This window comes from Heptranchias perlo, chromosome 35, assembly GCF_035084215.1.
Source record: "Heptranchias perlo isolate sHepPer1 chromosome 35, sHepPer1.hap1, whole genome shotgun sequence".
Lineage (NCBI taxonomy): Eukaryota > Metazoa > Chordata > Chondrichthyes > Hexanchiformes > Hexanchidae > Heptranchias > Heptranchias perlo.
This window is the reverse complement of record NC_090359.1, coordinates 21,214,495-21,234,570: the sequence shown is the minus strand read 5'-3', so window position 1 is coordinate 21,234,570 and position 20,076 is coordinate 21,214,495. Positions and strand designations below refer to the sequence as shown.

Sequence of the window (20,076 nt, the reverse complement as noted above, 5' to 3'; positions counted from 1 at the left end):
GAGGATTTCGGAGTTCAGTTTATTCTAAACGAGACCGGCAAAGGATAACAAAACAGTGGCAATATAAGCCAAATGGTCTTTATTGTACAGGGCGCGACCTAGCGGAGAAAATTGGGGCTATTGAGGGTCAGATTGCTGAAAGGTAGCAACTCAGTGTCCATTGGCATTTATCGAGTCAGAGGGATGGGCCACAAATCTCAGGAGGTGGTCCCAAAATCTGAGACCTCCGCCACCTAGAAGGACAAGGGCAGCAGGTGCATGGGGAACAACTCCCACCTCGTCCCCCCTCCGAGTCACACGCACCGTCCCGACTTGGACACAGAGCGGCCGTTTCTTCATGGTCGCTGGGTCAAAATCCTGGAACTCCCTCCCTTAGTGCCTTCGCCACACGGGACTGCAGCGGTTCAAGAAGGCGGCCCGCCACCACCATCTCAAGGGACCAACTGGGGATGGGCCTTGCCAGCGACACCCCCCTGGCCACCAGCCTGAGACAGTTCTCCGGTCACTGGAGGGGGTACAGAGAAGGGTAACTAGATTGAAAGCAGGGACTAAGAGTTTTGAGGACAGGTTGCAGAAAACGGGAGGCTTGACCCAATCTTTTTGTCAACCAAAGTTATTAAGGGATATGGGGCTAAGGCGGGTATCTGGAGTTCGGTCATCGATCAGCCATGGTCTCATTGAATGGCGGAACAGGCTCGACGGGCTGAATGGCCTCCTGCTGGTCCGATGTTCCTTATACAAGTAGCCCGCATCCGAAATGACATATACAAGAGCAACAAATCCTTTCATAGGTCTCAGCTGTGGCTTGGCGGGTCAGACTCTCACCTCCGACCCAGAAAGGTCGTGGGTTCAAGTCCCACTCCTGAGCACAAAATCCAGGCCGGCACTCCCAGTGCCAGTACTGAGGGAAGTGCTGCACTGTCTGGAGGTGCCGTCTTTTGGATGAGACGTTAAACCGAGGCCCCTCTCAGAGAGCCGTAAAAGACCCCATGGCCACTATTTCAAAGAAAAGCAAGGGAGTTCTCCCCAGCGTCCTGGCCGATATTTATCCCTCAACCACTATTTGTGGGAGCTTGCTGTGCGCAAATTGGCTGTCATGTTCCCCGACATTACAACAGTGACCATGCTTCATTGGCTGTAAAGCGCTTTGGGACGTCCTGAGGTCGTGAAAGGCGCTATATAAATGCAAGTTCTTTCTCTGACAAGAGGGCATAGCTTCAAACTTAGAAAGAACAGCTTGCCTTGAACTATTTTACGCAGTGGGTGGGGGATAATGGTATTGACTGCCAAACGAGGCTGTGGGGCTGGAAAGTATCAGCAAATTCAAGAGGTTAAAGAGGTCACTGGAGAAGGTCCAAAAACAGATTTACAAGAATGATACCAGAATTGAAAGATTAAAGCTATCAGGAAAGGCTGAACAGGCTGGGGCTCTTTTCTCCAGAAAAGAGAAGGCTGAGGGGTGACCTGATAGAGATCTTTAAGATTACGAAGGGGTTCGATAGGGTAGACCATAGAGAAGATGTTTCCATTTGTGGGGGAGACCAAAACCAGGAGCCATAAATATAAGATAATCGCTAATAAATCCAATCGGGAATTCAGGAGAAACTTCTTTACCCAGAGAGTGGTGAGAATGTGGAACTCGCTCCCACAAGGAGTAGTTGAGGCGAATAGCAGAGATACATTTAAGGGGAAGCTGGATAAACACATGAGGGAGAAAGGAATAGAAGGATATGCTGATAGGGTGAGATGAAGTAGGGTGGGAGGAGGCTCGTGTGGAGCATAAATGGACCTTTTGGGCCGAATGGCCTGTTTCTGTGCTGTACGTTCTATGTAATTCTATGGAGAGTCAGCCCCTGGAGAAAGATATTTTTTGAGAGAGAGGCGGTCAAGAGATGTCACGTGACAGTTCCTGGACGCTGGATTTTCCCGGTCCTGGACATCTGGACGCCGCGATCCATCGGGTCGTTCCATTCGCGGCCTGGCTTTCGAAAATCGGGTGGCTCCCTGGATCACGTGACCCGGTGACGCGGACGAGTAAACAGCCTGGACCAATCGCATCGCACGACACGAGTCCGAAATTCCCATTTGGCTCATTTTGCGGGTGGGTTGAGGGGGGGGGGGTGGAGGAGGAGCGGGGGAGGACGGTGAGGGGTCATTACCTACAGTCCTCCCCTTGACTGCCGTCGGGATTCCCTTTCTGATTTCCGAATGGAGTCAGACGAGAGCCAAACAATCAATGCATGGATATCAATGTGATATCTGCCGGCAAATCGAACTGCTCCCAGTCCACCCGCACAAGTCGAGAATCTTTACACAAATCTGGGCAACCAGAGCTCTGAAAGGTGTCCATAAAATTCTGGGGTCCAGTTCGCTGCTGGCGCAAGATTCCTGCCATGTTCCTCAGATTCCGTGTGGGACCTTCAGGATTTCAACTGCAAGTGGAAAACAGGAAGTTTATTCAGAAAAATGTTTGGTTTGTATTATTGTGCATTGTGTCCAGGATAAAGGAGAAGGATTTCAGCACAGGGAATCTATTCGCTCCCTTCCAGGTGTTGGCGTCAAACACTCCCAGGGCAGGTACAGCAGGGGTTAGATACAGAGTAAAGCTCCCTCTACACTGTCCCATCAAACACTCCCAGGGCAGGTACAGCACGGGTTAGATACAGAGTAAAGCTCCCTCTACACTGTCCCATCAAACATTCCCAGGGCAGGTACAGGGTTAGATACAGAGTAAAGCTCCCTCTACACTGTCCCGTCAAACACTCCCAGGGCAGGTACAGCACGGGTTAGATACAGAGTAAAGCTCCCTCTACACTGTCCCGTCAAACACTCCCAGGGCAGGTACAGCACGGGTTAGATACAGAGTAAAGCTCCCTCTACACTGTCCCATCAAACACTCCCAGGGCAGGTACAGCACGGGTTAGATACAGAGTAAAGCTCCCTCTACACTGTCCCATCAAACACTCCCAGGGCAGGTACAGCACGGGTTAGATACAGAGTAAAGCTCCCTCTACACTGTCCCATCAAACATTCCCAGGGCAGGTACAGGGTTAGATACAGAGTAAAGCTCCCTCTACACTGTCCCGTCAAACACTCCCAGGGCAGGTACAGCACGGGTTAGATACAGAGTAAAGCTCCCTCTACACTGTCCCGTCAAACACTCCCAGGGCAGGTACAGCACGGGTTAGATACAGAGTAAAGCTCCCTCTACACTGTCCCATCAAACACTCCCAGGGCAGGTACAGCACGGGTTAGATACAGAGTAAAGCTCCCTCTACACTGTCCCATCAAACACTCCCAGGGCAGGTACAGCACGGGTTAGATACAGAGTAAAGCTCCCTCTACACTGTCCCATCAAACATTCCCAGGGCAGGTACAGGGTTAGATACAGAGTAAAGCTCCCTCTACACTGTCCCATCAAACATTCCCAGGGCAGGTACAGGGTTAGATACAGAGTAAAGCTCCCTCTACACTGTCCCGTCAAACACTCCCAGGGCAGGTACAACACGGGTTAGAGACGGAGTAAAGCTCCCTCTACACTGTCCCATCAAACACTCCCAGGGCAGGTACAGCACGGGTTAGATACAGAGTAAAGCTCCCTCTACACTGTCCCATCAAACACTCCCAGGGCAGGTACAGCACGGGTTAGATACAGAGTAAAGCTCCCTCTACACTGTCCCGTCAAACACTCCCAGGGTCAGGTACAGCACGGGTTAGATACAGAGTAAAGCTCCCTCTACACTGTCCCGTCAAACACTCCCAGGGCAGGTACAGCACGAGTTAGATACAGAGTAAAGCTCCCTCTACACTGTCCCATCAAACACTCCCAGGGCAGGTACAGCACGAGTTAGATACAGAGTAAAGCTCCCTCTACACTGTCCCATCAAACACTCCCAGGGCAGGTACAGCACGAGTTAGATACAGAGTAAAGCTCCCTCTACACTGTCCCATCAAACACTCCCAGGGCAGGTACAGCACGAGTTAGATACAGAGTAAAGCTCCCTCTACACTGTCCCATCAAACACTCCCAGGGCAGGTACAGCACGGGTTAGATACAGAGTAAAGCTCCCTCTACACTGTCCCATCAAACACTCCCAGGGCAGGTACAGCACGGGTTAGATACAGAGTAAAGCTCCCTCTACACTGTCCCATCAAACACTCCCAGGGCAGGTACAGCACGGGTTAGATACAGAGTAAAGCTCCCTCTACACTGTCCCATCAAACACTCCCAGGGCAGGTACAGCACGGGTTAGATACAGAGTAAAGCTCCCTCTACACTGTCCCATCAAACACTCCCCAGGGCAGGTACAGCACGGGTTAGATACAGAGTAAAGCTCCCTCTACACTGTCCCATCAAACACTCCCAGGGCAGGTACAGCACGGGTTAGATACAGAGTAAAGCTCCCTCTACACTGTCCCATCAAACACTCCCAGGGCAGGTACAGGGTTAGATACAGAGTAAAGCTCCCTCTACACTGTCCCATCAAACACTCCCAGGGCAGGTACAGGGTTAGATACAGAGTAAAGCTCCCTCTACACTGTCCCATCAAACACTCCCAGGGCAGGTACAGCACGGGTTAGATACAGAGTAAAGCTCCCTCTACACTGCCCTTCAAACTCTCCCAGGGCAGGTACAGAGTTAGATACAGAGTAAAGCTCCCTCTACACTGCCCTTCAAACTCTCCTGGGTACAGCACGGGTCAGATACAGAGGTGGATAAAACGCCCCATCACCAGATCACATCCCATACTGTTATCTTTGTTATCCTGCCCCTCTCCTCCTGAAGCTTAGCCCACTGACACACTCACCCTCTCCTTCAGCAGGAACTGGCTGGCCGCCTCCAGGCTCCAATTAAACTCCTGCAGGATGAGTTGGCATTCCTCTCGGGACTTCTGACTCATGTTGTAAAGCTGTTGGACCTGTCGGAAAGACAAGGGGAGAGCTGAGGGAATTGTGCGGACCACAATAGGAACACAGGAATTGCTGGACGGAAAAGACGTCTAAGGTCCATCTCGTTCGCCATCTACCATCCTGGTAGTCGCATGGTACAACGATAACGGGAGTTGTTGACTAATCGTAGCGATCGATCTCTCTCAGTTAGTCTCCAACAGACCCGGACATGAGGTGAGGAGGTTGGAGAGCTTTGGGGACCATAGGCCCGAAGCCGCCTGTTCCCTCCCAAGCCTGTTACACTCACCACAGGTCATGTCTCAAATTACTCACATACTATATCCCAAAATACTACTGCCTATAATCACAGCAACAGGCCATTCAGCCCCTCGAGCCTGTTCCGCCATTCATTCAGATCTTGGCGGATCTGTACCCGAACTCCATTTACCCGCCTCGGCTCCATATCCCTGAATTCCCGTGGCCAGCAAAAATCCATCGATCCCAGATTTTAAATTATTAATTGAGCTGGCATCTACTGCTTTTAGTGGGAGAGAGTTCCACACGTCTACCACCCTTTGTGTGAAGAAGTGTTTCCCGACTTCTCTCCTGAATGGCCTGGCTCTGATTTTAAGATTATGTCCCCTTGACCTTGACTCCCTCCACCAGTGGGAAAAAGTTTCTCTCCATCCACCCAATGAATTCCTTTCAAAATCCTAAAAGCCTCAATCAGATCCCCCCTTAACCTTCTATATTCCGGGGAACACAAGCCTGGTTTATGAAATCTCTCTTTGTTTACATCAAGTCTGCAGCACAGAAACAGGCCATTCGGCCCTGCTGGTCTATCCCGGTGTTTATGCTCCACACGAGCCTCCTCCCTCCCCATTTCATCTCACCCTATCACCATATCCTTCTATTCCTTTCTCCCTCATGTGTTTATCGAGCTTCCCCTTAAATACATCTATTCTATTCACCTCAACTACTCTGCTCACCGCCCCCACAGCCCGCTCACCGCCCCCAATACCCACTCACCGCCCCCACAGCCCGCTCACCGCCCCCAATACCCACTCACCGCCCCCACAGCCCGCTCACCGCCCCACAGCCCGCTCACCCCCCCACAGCCCGCTCACCCCCCACAGCCCGCTCACCGCCCCCAATACCCACTCACCGCCCCACAGCCCACTCACCCCCCCACAGCCCGCTCACCGCCCCCACAGCCCACTCACCCCCCCACAGCCCGCTCACCGCCCCCAATACCCACTCACCGCCCCACAGCCCACTCACCCCCCCACAGCCCGCTCACCGCCCCCAATACCCACTCACCGCCCCCACAGCCCACTCACCGCCCCCACAGCCCACTCACCGCCCCCACAGCCCACTCACCCCCCCACAGCCCGCTCACCGCCCCCACAGCCCACTCACCGCCCCCACAGCCCGCTCACCGCCCCCACAGCCCACTCACCGCCCCCACAGCCCACTCACCGCCCCCACAGCCCACTCACCGCCCTCATACCCGCTCACCGCCCCCACAGCCCACTCACCGTCCCCACAGCCCACTCACCGCCCCCACAGCCCACTCACCGTCCCCACAGCCCACTCACCGCCCCCACAGCCCACTCACCGCCCTCATACCCGCTCACCGCCCCCACAGCCCACTCACCGTCCCCACAGCCCACTCACCCCCCCCACAGCCCACTCACCCCCCCACAGCCCACTCACAGCCCCCACAGCCCACTCACCGCCCCCACAGCCCACTCACCCCCCCACAGCCCGCTCACCGCCCCCACAGCCCACTCACCCCCCCCACAGCCCACTCACCCCCCCCACAGCCCACTCACCCCCCCCACAGCCCACTCACCCCCCCACAGCCCACTCACCCCCCCACAGCCCGCTCACCGCCCCCACAGCCCACTCACCCCCCCCAATACCCACTCACCCCCCCCACAGCCCACTCACCCCCCCCACAGCCCACTCACCCCCCCCACAGCCCACTCACCCCCCCCAATACCCACTCACCCCCCCCACAGCCCACTCACCCCCCCCACAGCCCACTCACCGCCCCCACAGCCCACTCACCGCCCCCACAGCCCACTCACCGCCCCCACAGCCCACTCACCGCCCTCATGCCCGCTCACCGCCCTCATGCCCGCTCACCGCCCCCACAGCCCACTCACCCCCCCCACAGCCCACTCACCCCCCCCACAGCCCACTCACCCCCCCCACAGCCCACTCACCGCCCTCATACCCGCTCACCGCCCTCACAGCCCGCTCACCCCCCCAATACCCGCTCACCGCCCTCATACCCGCTCACCCCCCCAATACCCGCTCACCCCCCCAATACCCGCTCACCCCCCTCATACCCGCTCACCGCCCCCATACCTGCTCACCCCCCAATACCCGCTCACCGCCCTCATACCCGCTCACCGCCCTCATACCCGCTCACCTCCCCCACAGCCCACTCACCCCCCCACAGCCCGCTCACCGCCCCAATACCCGCTCACCGCCCCCACAGCCCGCTCACCGCCCCCATACCCGCTCACCGCCCCCACAGCCCGCTCACCGCCCCAATACCCGCTCACCGCCCTCATACCCGCTCACCCCCCCAATACCCGCTCACCGCCCTCATACCCGCTCACCGCCCTCATACCCACTCACCGCCCTCATACCCACTCACCGCCCCAATACCCGCTCACCGCCCTCATACCCACTCACCGCCCTCAAACCCGCTCACCGCCCTCATACCCGCTCACCGCCCTCATACCCGCTCACCGCCCTCATACCCGCTCACCCCCCCAATACCCGCTCACCGCCCTCATACCCGCTCACCCCCCCAATACCCGCTCACCGCCCTCATACCCGCTCACCGCCCTCATACCCGCTCACCCCCCCAATACTCGCTCACCCCCCTCATACCCGCTCACTGCCCTCATACCCGCTCACCGCCCTCATACCCCTCACCGCCCTCATACCCGCTCACCGCCCTCATACCCACTCACCGCCCTCATACCCGCTCACCGCCCTCATACCCACTCACCGCCCTCATACCCGCTCACCCCCCCAATACCCACTCACCGCCCTCATACCCGCTCACCGCCCTCATACCCGCTCACCGCCCTCATACCCGCTCACCGCCCTCATACCCACTCACCGCCCTCATACCCACTCACCGCCCTCATACCCACTCACCCCCCCAATACCCACTCACCGCCCTCATACCCGCTCACCGCCCTCATACCCACTCACCGCCCTCATACCCACTCACCGCCCCCACAGCCCGCTCACCGCCCCAATACCCGCTCACCGCCCTCATACCCGCTCACCGCCCTCATACCCACTCACCCCCCCAATACCCGCTCACCGCCCCCACAGCCCGCTCACCGCCCCAATACCCGCTCACCGCCCTCATACCCGCTCACCGCCCCAATACCCGCTCACCGCCCTCATACCCACTCACCCCCCCAATACCCGCTCACCGCCCTCATACCCGCTCACCCCCCCAATACCCGCTCACCCCCCCAATACCCGCTCACCGCCCTCATACCCGCTCACCCCCCCACAGCCCGCTCACCGCCCCAATACCCGCTCACCGCCCTCATACCCGCTCACCGCCCCAATACCCGCTCACCGCCCTCATACCCGCTCACCGTCCTCACACCCACTCACCGCCCTCATACCCGCTCACCCCCCCAATACCCGCTCACCGCCCCAACAGCCCGCTCACCGCCCTCATACCCGCTCACCGCCCCAATACCCGCTCACCACCCCCACAGCCCGCTCACCCCCCCCAATACCCGCTCACCGCCCTCATACCCGCTCACCGCCCCCACAGCCCGCTCACCCCCCCAATACCCGCTCACCGCCCTCATGCCCGCTCACCGCCCCCACAGCCCGCTCACCCCCCCACAGCCCACTCACCGCCCCCACAGCCTGCTCACCGCCCCCACAGCCCACTCACCGCCCCCACAGCCCACTCACCGCCCTCATACCTGCTCACCGCCCTCATGCCCGCTCACCGCCCCCACAGCCCACTCACCGCCCCCACAGCCCACTCACCGCCCCCACAGCCCACTCACTGCCCCCACAGCCCACCCCCCGCCCCCACAGCCCACTCACCGCCCCCACAGCCCACTCACCGCCCCCACAGCCCACTCACTGCCCCCACAGCCCACTCACCGCCCCCACAGCCCACTCACCGCCCCCACAGTCCACTCACCGCCCCCACAGCCCACTCACCGCCCTCACAGCCCGCTCACCCCCCCAATACCCGCTCACCGCCCTCATACCCGCTCACCGCCCTCATACCCGCTCACCCCCCCAATACCCGCTCACCGCCCCCAATACCCGCTCACCGCCCCCATACCCGCTCACCGCCCTCATACCCACTCACCCCCCCAATACCCACTCACCGCCCTCATACCCGCTCACCGCCCTCATACCCGCTCACCCCCCCAATACCCGCTCACCGCCCCCAATACCCGCTCACCGCCCCAATACCCGCTCACCGCCCTCATACCCGCTCATCCCCCAATACCCACTCACCGCCCTCATACCCGCTCACCGCCCTCATACCCGCTCACCGCCCCCACAGCCCGCTCACCGCCCTCATACCCGCTCACCCCCCCAATACCCGCTCACCGCCCCAATACCCGCTCACCGCCCCCACAGCCCGCTCACCGCCCCCACAGACTGCTCACCGCCCTCATACCCGCTCACCGCCCCCACAGCCCACTCACCGCCCCCACAGACTGCTCACCGCCCTCATACCCGCTCACCGCCCCCACAGCCCACTCACCGTCCCCACTGCCCGCTCACCGCCCCCACAGACTGCTCACCGCCCTCATACCCGCTCACCGCCCCCACAGCCCACTCACCGTCCCCACTGCCCGCTCACCGCCCCCACAGCCCGCTCACCGCCCTCATACCCGCTCACCGCCCCCACAGCCCACTCACCGTCCCCACTGCCCGCTCACCGCCCCCACAGCCCGCTCACCGCCCCCACAGCCCGCTCACCGCCCCCACAGCCCGCTCACCATCCCAATACCCGCTCACCATCCCATTACCGCTCACCACCCCAATACTGCTCACCACCCCAATACCCGCTCACCATCCCAATACCCGCTCACCACCCCAATACCCACTCACCGCTCCAATACCCGCTCACCGCCCCAATACCGCTCACCTCCCCAATACCGCTCACCTCCCCAATACCGCTCACCATCCCAATACCCGCTCACCACCCCAATACCGCTCACCACCCCGTTACCCGCTCACCATCCCAATACCCACTCTTCACCCCAATATCCGCTCACCATCCCAATACCCGCTCACCATCCCAATACCGCTCACCATCCCATTACCGCTCACCATCCCATTACCGCTCACCATCCCAATACCGCTCACCAACCCAATACCCGCTCACCATCCCAATACCCACTCACCACCCCAATACCCGCTCACCACCCCAATACCCGCTCACCACCCCAATACCGCTCACCACCCCAATACCGCTCACCACCCCAATACCCGCTCACCACCCCAATACCGCTCACCATCCCAATACCGCTCACCATCCCAATACCGCTCACCACCCCAATACCCACTCACCATCCCAATACCGCTCACCACCCCAATACCCACTCACCATCCCAATACCGCTCACCACCCCAATACCCACTCACCATCCCAATACCCGCTCACCACCCCAATACCCGCTCACCATCCCAATACCGCTCACCATCCCAATACTGCTCACCACTCCAATACCCGCTCACCACCCCAATACCGCTCACCACCCCAATACCCGCTCACCACCCCAATACCCGCTCACCATCCCAATACTGCTCACCACCCCAATACCCGCTCACCACCCCAATACCGCTCACCACCCCAATACCCGCTCACCACCCCAATACCCCTCACCATCCCAATACCCGCTCACCACCCCAATACCCGCTCACCATCCCAATACCCGCACACCATCCCAATACTGCTCACCACCCCAATACCCGCTCACCACCCCAATACCGCTCACCATCCCAATACCCGCTCACCACCCCAATACCCGCTCACCATCCCAATACCCGCACACCATCCCAATACCGCTCACCATCCCAATACTGCTCACCACCCCAATACCCACTCTTCACCCCAATACCCCTCACCACCCCAATACCCGCTCACCACCCCAATACCCACTCTTCACCCCAATACCCCTCACCACCCCAATACCCACTCTTCACCCCAATACCCCTCACCATCCCAATACCCGCACACCATCCCAATACTGCTCACCACCCCAATACCCGCTCACCATCCCAATACCGCTCACCATCCCAATACCGCTCACCATCCCAATACCCGCTCACCACCCCAATACCCGCTCACCATCCCAATACCCGCACACCATCCCAATACTGCTCACCACCCCAATACCCGCTCACCACCCCAATACCCACTCTTCACCCCAATACCCGCTCACCATCCCAATACCCGCTCACCACCCCAATACCCGCTCACCATCCCAATACCCGCACACCATCCCAATACTGCTCACCACCCCAATACCCGCTCACCATCCCAATACCGCTCACCATCCCAATACCCGCTCACCACCCCAATACCCGCTCACCATCCCAATACCCGCACAACATCCCAATACTGCTCACCACCCCAATACCCGCTCACCACCCCAATACCCACTCTTCACCCCAATACCCGCTCACCATCCCATTACCGCTCACCATCCCATTACCGCTCACCATCCCAGTACCGCTCACCACCCCAATACCCGCTCACCACCCCAATACCCACTCTTCACCCCAATACCCGCTCACCACCCCAATACCCGCTCACCACCCCAATACCCACTCTTCACCCCAATACCCGCTCACCATCCCAATACCGCTCACCATCCCAATACCCGCACACCACCCCAATACCCACTCTTCACCCCAATACCCGCTCACCACCCCAATACCGCTCACCATCCCAATACCCGCACAACATCCCAATACCCACTCTTCACCCCAATACCCGCTCACCATCCCAATACCCGCTCACCATCCCAATACCCGCACAACATCCCAATACTGCTCACCATCCCAATACCCGCTCTTCACCCCAATACCCGCTCACCATCCCAATACCCGCTCACCACCCCAATACCGCTCACCATCCCAATACCCGCACAACATCCCAATACTGCTCACCATCCCAATACCCGCTCACCACCCCAATACCCGCTCACCATCCCAATACCCGCACAACATCCCAATACTGCTCACCATCCCAATACCCGCTCACCACCCCAATACCCGCTCACCATCCCAATACCCGCTCACCATCCCAATACCGCTCACCATCCCAATACCCGCACAACATCCCAATACTGCTCACCATCCCAATACCCGCTCTTCACCCCAATACCCGCTCACCACCCCAATACCCGCTCACCATCCCAATACCCGCTCACCATCCCAATACCCGCTCACCACCCCAATACCCGCTCACCACCCCAATACCTGCTCACCACCCTAATACCCGCTCACCATCCCAATACCCGCTCACCACCCCAATACCCACTCACCACCCCAATACCCGCTCACCACCCCAATACCGCTCACCACCCTAATACCCGCTCACCACCCCAATACCCGCTCACCACCCCAATACCCACTCACCACCCCAATACCCACTCACCCCCCCAATTACCCGCTCACCATCCCATTACCCACTCACCAGCTCTTACCTTTAAGTGTTGGATTGCCTTCTGAATATCGCAGTTGGTGCCCTGCAAGGCTTCGTGGCACTCCTGTGTGGTGACTCCATGCACCGTCTCCTGGACCTGATGGGGAAGAAGGATGGAAAGTACCAGATCATTGACTATGGACAAGCTGCACATGTGTGTGAGCATCATCCAGGGGAGAACATTCAACCCATTCCACCTCCCCACTAAATCCTCGGTCTCCGCCTCTCAACAGTCGACGGTCCATCACCCCGCCCTCCTACCCATCACCTACTCCCAGCTCCCCGCTATCCCACAGCCCCTCCCTCTACTTTTCCAATCCAAGGAATGTCCCAGGCAGCCCCTCCTTCTGCTCTCCCCTCCTTCCGCCCCACCCCACCCAGCTCTCCAATTCTTCTGCCTCTCACTCTGTTCACCTACTCCTAAACCACTCTCCCCACCACCTCTCAGTTAACACCAACACTTCCCTTCCTCCCACCCCCCAAGGCATAACTCCCAGTTTCTGCCTCCCCTTCTGTCTCCCCTTTCATTGCCATCTATTGCCCCTTTCACCATCATCTATTGCTCCTTCCTTCTCCTTTTTCAATGCCATTCATTGCCCCTTCCTTTGTACCATCCATTGCCCCTTCCCTTGTACCATTCATTGCCCCTTCCTTTGTACCATCCATTGCCCCTTCCCTTGTACCATCCATTGCCCCTTCCCTTGTACCATTCATTGCCCCTTCCTTTGTACCATCCATTGCCCCTTCCCTTGTACCATCCATTGCCTCTTCTCTTGTTCCATTCATTGCCCCTTCTTTTGTTCCATTCATTGCCCCTTCCCTTGTACCATCCATTGCCCCTTCCCTTGTACCATCCATTGCCCCTTCCCTTGTACCATCCATTGCCCCTTCTCTTGTACCATCCATTGCCCCTTCCCTTGTACTATCCATTGCCCCTTCCCTTGTACCATCCATTGCCCCTTCCCTTGTACCATCCATTGCCCCTTCTCTTGTACCATTCATTGCCCCTTCTCTTGTACCATCTGTTGCCCCTTCTCTTGTACCATCTGTTGCCCCTTCTCTTGTACCATTCATTGCCCCTTCTCTTGTATCATTCATTGCCCCTTCTCTTGTACCATCTGTTGCCCCTTCCCTTGTACCATCTGTTGCCCCTTCTCTTGTACCATTCATTGCCCCTTCTCTTGTACCATCCATTGCCCCTTCCCTTGTACCATCCATTGCCTCTTCCATGGTACCATTCATTGCCCCTTCCCTTGTACCATCCATTGCCCCTTCCCTTGTACCATTCATTGCCCCTTCCCTTGTACCATTCATTGCCCCTTCCCTTGTACCATTCATTGCCCCTTCCCTTGTACCATTCATTGCCCCTTCCCTTGTACCATTCATTGCCCCTTCCCTTGTACCATTCATTGCCCCTTCCCTTGTACCATTCATTGCCCCTTCTCTTGTACCATCCATTGCCCCTTCCCTTGTACCATTCATTGCCCCTTCCCTTGTACCATTCATTGCCCCTTCCCTTGTACCATTCATTGCCCCTTCCCTTGTACCATTCATTGCCCCTTCTCTTGTACCATCCATTGTCCCTTCCCTTGTACCATCCATTGCCTCACTCCCCCATTCCGCTTCTCCCCAACTCCAGCTGCTAACTGGGGCCCCTCTCACCTCAGCGCCACTACTGCCAGTAACAGTGGTGATTGTGACTGCTCTTTACTGCAGGTAATCTGCCCCCATTCCACCCCTCCCCCTGCTATCTCCCCATTCCGCCCCTCCCCCTGCTATCTCCCCATTCCGCCCCTCCCCCTGCTATCTCCCCATTCCGCCCCTCCCCCTGCTATCTCCCCATTCCGCCCCTCCCCCTGCTATCTCCCCATTCCGCCCCTCCCCCTGCTATCTCCCCATTCCGCCCCTCCCCCTGCGATCTCCCCATTCCGCCCCTCCCCCTGCTATCTCCCCATTCAGCCCCTCCCCCTGCTATCTCCCCATTCCGCCCCTCCCCCTGCTATCTCCCCATTCCGCCCCTCCCCCTGCTCTCTCCCCATTCAGCCCCTTCCCCTGCTATCTCCCCATTCAGCCCCTCCCCCTGCTATCTCCCCATTCCGCCCCTCCCCCTGCTATCTCCCCATTCCGCCCCTCCCCCTGCTCTCTCCCCATTCAGCCCCTCCCCCTGCGATCTCCCCATTCCGCCCCTCCCCCTGCTATCTCCCCATTCCACCCCTCCCCCTGCTATCTCCCCATTCCGCCCCTCCCCCTGCTCTCTCCCCATTCAGCCCCTCCCCCTGCTATCTCCCCATTCCGCCCCTCCCCCTGCTATCTCCCCATTCCGCCCCTCCCCCTGCGATCTCCCCATTCCGCCCCTCCCCCTGCTATCTCCCCATTCCGCCCCTCCCCCTGCTATCTCCCCATTCAGCCCCTCCCCCTGCTCTCCCCATTCAGCCCCTCCCCCTGTACTGTACTAGTGTTGGGTTTTATTCCTTGTTAAAAGGTCATTAAACAGTTTTCCAGCCTGGTGTTCCTGGTAGACTGACATCCGAGGGTCAGAGTTCGGGAGGCCGCACACGAGCCAGAGGTCTGGACGGGCCAGACCAAAGATTAAAATCCCCCCCCCCCCCGTCCCACTTCAGAATGTCGAGTATATATATGTGTACGTGTTTAAAACGATAAAGAAAGCCAGTCACTTCCTGCTAGTTTTGTTCTGACTGTCATAACCCAGGCCTCCTCCCAAAGGCTGAGGATTTTTATCAGCATCCGCCAATCTACCGAAAAGTCCCTCAACAGTTAGTCGCTAATTGGGCCCGAGAGAATCGGTTTAGTCCACTTCATACCCCCCGCTCCTCCGGCCACCAATGTCCACTCTCCACCCCCCAACCCCCCACTCCCAGCACCTGCCCGCAGGCAGTGCCTCAGAGCGGCCTTAAAGGGGACACGCCTGAATTGAACACATCTTAGTGGCAGTGCCTCAGAGCAGCCTTAAAGGGGACACGCCTGAATTGAACACATCTTAGTGGCAGTGCCTCAGAGCAGCCTTAAAGGGGACACGCCTGAATTGAACACATCTTAGTGGCAGTGCCTCAGAGCAGCCTTAAAGGGGACACGCCTGAATTGAACACATCTTAGCGGCAATGCCTCAGAGCGGCCTTAAAGGGGACACGCCTGAGTTGAACACATCTTAGCAGCAGTGCCTCAGAGCGGCCTTAAAGGGGACACGCCTGAGTTGAACACATCTTAGCGGCAGTGCCTCAGAGCGGCCTTAAAGGGGACACGCCTGAGTTGAACACATCTTAGCAGCAGTGCCTCAGAGCGGCCTTAAAGGGGACACGCCTGAGTTGAGCACATCTTAGCGGCAGTGCCTCAGAGCGGCCTTAAAGGGGACACGCCTGAACTGAACACATCTTAGTGGCTGGCCGTTGCCTCGAGGCTACCTGTGCAAGCGTTGCCACGGGAGATCAGCTAGCGCCCATCGATTCTCTCGGTGTCTCGGAAAGCTTTTACCAGAGCCTCCGGACCTGGGGTAGCAACATACACGTTTAATTTTGTCCTGTAGACCGGGGTCGCTCCCCTGCCGCCTAATCCCCGCCTCCGACTGGGCTGCTGGTGCCTCCTCGGAGATACTCTTGCGGAGATAATTGCCCCTGGGACCTCGGGGTCTACCTTGCTGCTCACTCGGCCTTGAGCCCTTCTTCTGCTCCGTCTGGTGGTGGGACGGGGGAGCCGGCTTGGACTGGGCCTCGACTCCCAGCCTCCCGGCGGCCTCCTGCTCCTGCCTGGTCCGTTCGTTCTGCCCGCCCGGGAGGTGGAAGTCCACTTGGGGCCAGACCATGGACCAGCAGTTTGGCCGCGGCTGGACCGCCCTCAGCCTCAGCTTGGCCACGGCCGGCACCACGTCCTCCGCCTCGGCCGCCCAGCGCCGCCCGTCCCTGGCTCCCTTTCTTGGCCTCTCGTTCCCCTGGCCCCTGCCGGCCCGGAGGGGGGCCAGGGCCTGCTCTCCCATCCGCCTGAGGCGCTGCTTGGAGACGGGCTTTGAGCCGGACTCCTGACCCTGACCGCTCGCGGCCGGCTGCTTCTTGGTGTCGATATTGGAGTCCAAACTTCGGGAAAGGCCTGAGGATGCAAACACACAGGCGGGGCCTGGTCAGTAAATTGTACACTTCGGGGAAGGAGACAGTATTTAGGTGGATAGATACATCGAAAGATAGATAGATAGATAAAGAGAGAGAGAGAGAAAGTGAGAAAGAGAAAGAAAAAGAGAGAGAAACAAAAAAGGGAAAGAAAGAGAGAAAGAAGGGATGAGAGAAAGAAAGAGAGAGAGAGAGAAAGAAAGAGAGAATGGAAGAAAGAGGGAAAGAGAGAAAGGGGCAGAAAAAGAGAGATAGCCTCGGTTTAACATCTCATCCGAAAGACGGCACCTCCGACAGTGCAGCACTCCCTCAGTACTGGCACTGGGAGTGTCGGCCTGGGTTATGGGCTCAAGTCTCTGGAGTGGGACTTGAACCCATGGCCTTCTGGCTCGAGGGTGAGAGCGCGCTGCCCACTGAGCCACGGCTGAGATCTCAATGATGCCCATTTTTATAACTGCTCTTGCGATGTGGGCAACACTGGCGAGGCAGCACTCTCTGCCCATCCCTAGTTGCCATGGAGGTATTAAGGACCACCATGTGTAGGCCCATCCTAGCTATCCGGCCTAATCCCACTTTCCAGCTCTTGGTCCGTGGCCCTGTAGGTTACGGCACTTCAAGTGCACATCCAGGGACTTTTTAAATGAGTTGAGGGTTTCTGCCTCTACCTCCCTCTCAGGCAGTGAGTTCCAGATCCCCACCACCCTCTGGGTGAAAACATTTCTCCTCAGCTCCCCTCTAATCCTTCTACCAACTACTTTAAATCTACACCCCCTGGTTTTTGACCTCTCTGCTAAGGGAAATACGTCCTTCCTATCCACTCTATCTCGGCCCCTCATAATTTTATACACCTCAATTAAATCTCCCCTCAGCCTCCTCTGTTCCAAAGAAAACAACCCCAGCCTATCCAATCTTTCCTCATAGCTAAAATTCTCCAGTCCTGGCAACATCCTCGTAAATCTCCTCTGTACCCTCTCCAGTGCAATCACATCCTTCCTGTAATGTGGTGACCAGAACTGTACACAGTACTCAAGCTGTGGCCTAACTAGTGTTTTATACAGTTCCAGCATAACATCCCTGCTCTTATATTCTATGCCTCGGCTAATAAAGGAAAGTGTACCATATTCCTTCTTTACCACCTTATCTACCTGTCCTGCTACCTTCAGGGATCTGTGGACATGCACTCCAAGGTCCCTCACTTCCTCTACACCTCTCAGTATCCTCCCATTTATTGTGTACTCCCTTGCCTTGTTTGCCCTCCCCAATTGCATTACCTCACACTTCTCCAGATTGAATTGCATTTGCCACTTTCCTGCCCACCTGACCAGTCCATTGATATCTTCCTGCAGTCTACAGCTTTCCTCCTCACTATCAACCGCACGGCCAATTTTTGTATCATCTGCAAACTTCTCAATCATGCCCCCCCACATTTAAGTCCAAATCACTGACATACCTGACATCTTCAGCAGTTGGATTGCGTTCCTGTTGTCTGGCAGGTTACTCGAAGACTTCCTGTGGGATCAGAGAGGCACCGGTCAGTGAACGGAATGGGAGAAAGGGCTAAAATGGGACCCGCAATGGAACACCCGCGGGTGAGGGATTGGGGAAGGCCGGGGGGGGTGGGGGGGGAAGAGAGCGAGGGGAACGTTGACCGCGGACACACAAAGGCAGCAGGGGGAACGGTTGTGGGAGGACCGCTGGGTCGTTCGGCTAAGATGGGCCGAGCGGACGTGCTCGCGATTGACCTCTGAACGACCTTTGAAGGGAAAGGGCAATTGGGGGAGGCAGCCAATGGAACAGAGGCTGGAGGCAGGAACTGCGCCTTCAAATGTACCGGTTCCATCCCAGACACCGCACGCGGTTGCCAAGCAGAGCCTGTATCCCATGGTAACCGTGTACCGCCTCAACCTGTGTACCACTCTCACTGATCCTTTAGGCCTTTGACCTCGAAGTCAAAGGCCCATGTCGCCTGGAGGATAGGCGTTCTAGCCTCTTCCCAGTGCCACCCCAGCAACACCGGGAACCAAGTTCCAAGTTACCCTTTCCTGCAGGATCAGGAACCCTTGGCCAAATTTTCCCAAAGCCCAACCGATTGGACAGCTCCTAGGCCGGGGATGAAGCCTGGGACTCACCTGCTGGGCGCGGCCCACAGACTGAGGCTTCCCCCATCTCCCGATTGTCGCTCACCGGAAGCGCAAAGGAGTCCGCAAGCGCGGGAAAGGCCTTGAACCCGAGACTTACTCGTTAATCTTCTCCGGGAAGCCCCACGAGCGTCGTGGGTCGATGTCGCCGTGCCCGGCATGGACGAAGCTGTTCTTCAGCGGGCAGCTGATGACCGGCGCCGAGCGGTTCACGCTGGCCGCCACGCAGGCCTGAGGGAAGAGGCCCACCTGCAGCGTCTTCTTGTTCTGTCCCCGCCAGAACACCAACTCAGGCCTGGAGAGGACAAAGGGCCGGATGTGAGGACCCGGAAACATCTCTCCGTCCAGGCAACACAAACAAGACTAAAGATACGTCAACAACCACCCCGCCCGAAGACATCAGCCACACCCCTCACTGTAACACTCTCCGATATACCCCACACCCCTCACTGTAACACTCTCCGATATACCCCACACCCCTCACTGCAACACTCTCTGATATACACCACACCCCTCACTGTAACACTCTCTGATATACCCCACACCCCTCACTGTAACACTCTCCGATATACCCCACACCCCTCACTGTAACACTCTCTGATATACCCCACACCCCTCACTGTAACACTCTCTGATATACCCCACACCCCTCACTGTAACACTCTCTGATATACCCCACACCCCTCACTGTAACACTCTCCGATATACCCCACACCCCTCACTGTAACACTCTCCGATATACCCCACACCCCTCACTGTAACACTCTCCGATATACCCCACACCCCTCACTGTAACACTCTCTGATATACCTCACACGCCTCACTGTAACACTCTGATATACCCCACACCCCTCACTGTAACACTCTCTGATATACCGCACACCCCTCACTGTAACACTCTCCGATATACCCCACACCCCTCACTGTAACACTCTCTGATATACCCCACACCCCTCACTGTAACACTCTCCGATATACCCCACACCCCTCACTGTAACACTCTTCGATATACCTCACACCCCTCACTGTAACACTCTCCGATATACCCCACACCCCTCACTGTAACACTCTCTGATATACCCCACACCCCTCACTGTAACACTCTCCGATATACCCCACACCCCTCACTGTAACACTCTTCGATATACCTCACACCCCTCACTGTAACACTCTCCGATATACCCCACACC

At 57.6% G+C, this 20,076-nt stretch overlaps 1 protein-coding gene across 2 annotated transcripts in view; it reads right to left on the bottom strand.

The window, feature by feature from the left end:
- Positions 1-20,076, bottom strand: part of tnk1 (tyrosine kinase, non-receptor, 1) — a 41,386-nt gene continuing 21,310 nt past the window's right edge. The window contains exons 8-13 of one of the 2 annotated variants that reach the window (XM_067972062.1): positions 18,987-19,181; positions 18,199-18,257; positions 16,154-16,731; positions 12,635-12,730; positions 4,809-4,919; positions 1-2,432 (exon numbers count right to left, since the gene is read on the bottom strand). In XM_067972062.1, coding sequence (XP_067828163.1) covers positions 2,421-2,432; positions 4,809-4,919; positions 12,635-12,730; positions 16,154-16,731; positions 18,199-18,257; positions 18,987-19,181 — 1,051 coding nt within the window. In that variant the 3' untranslated portion in view covers positions 1-2,420. The remainder of the gene's footprint in view (positions 2,433-4,808; positions 4,920-12,634; positions 12,731-16,153; positions 16,732-18,198; positions 18,258-18,986; positions 19,182-20,076) is intronic. The other variant, XM_067972063.1, reaches the window with a different exon arrangement.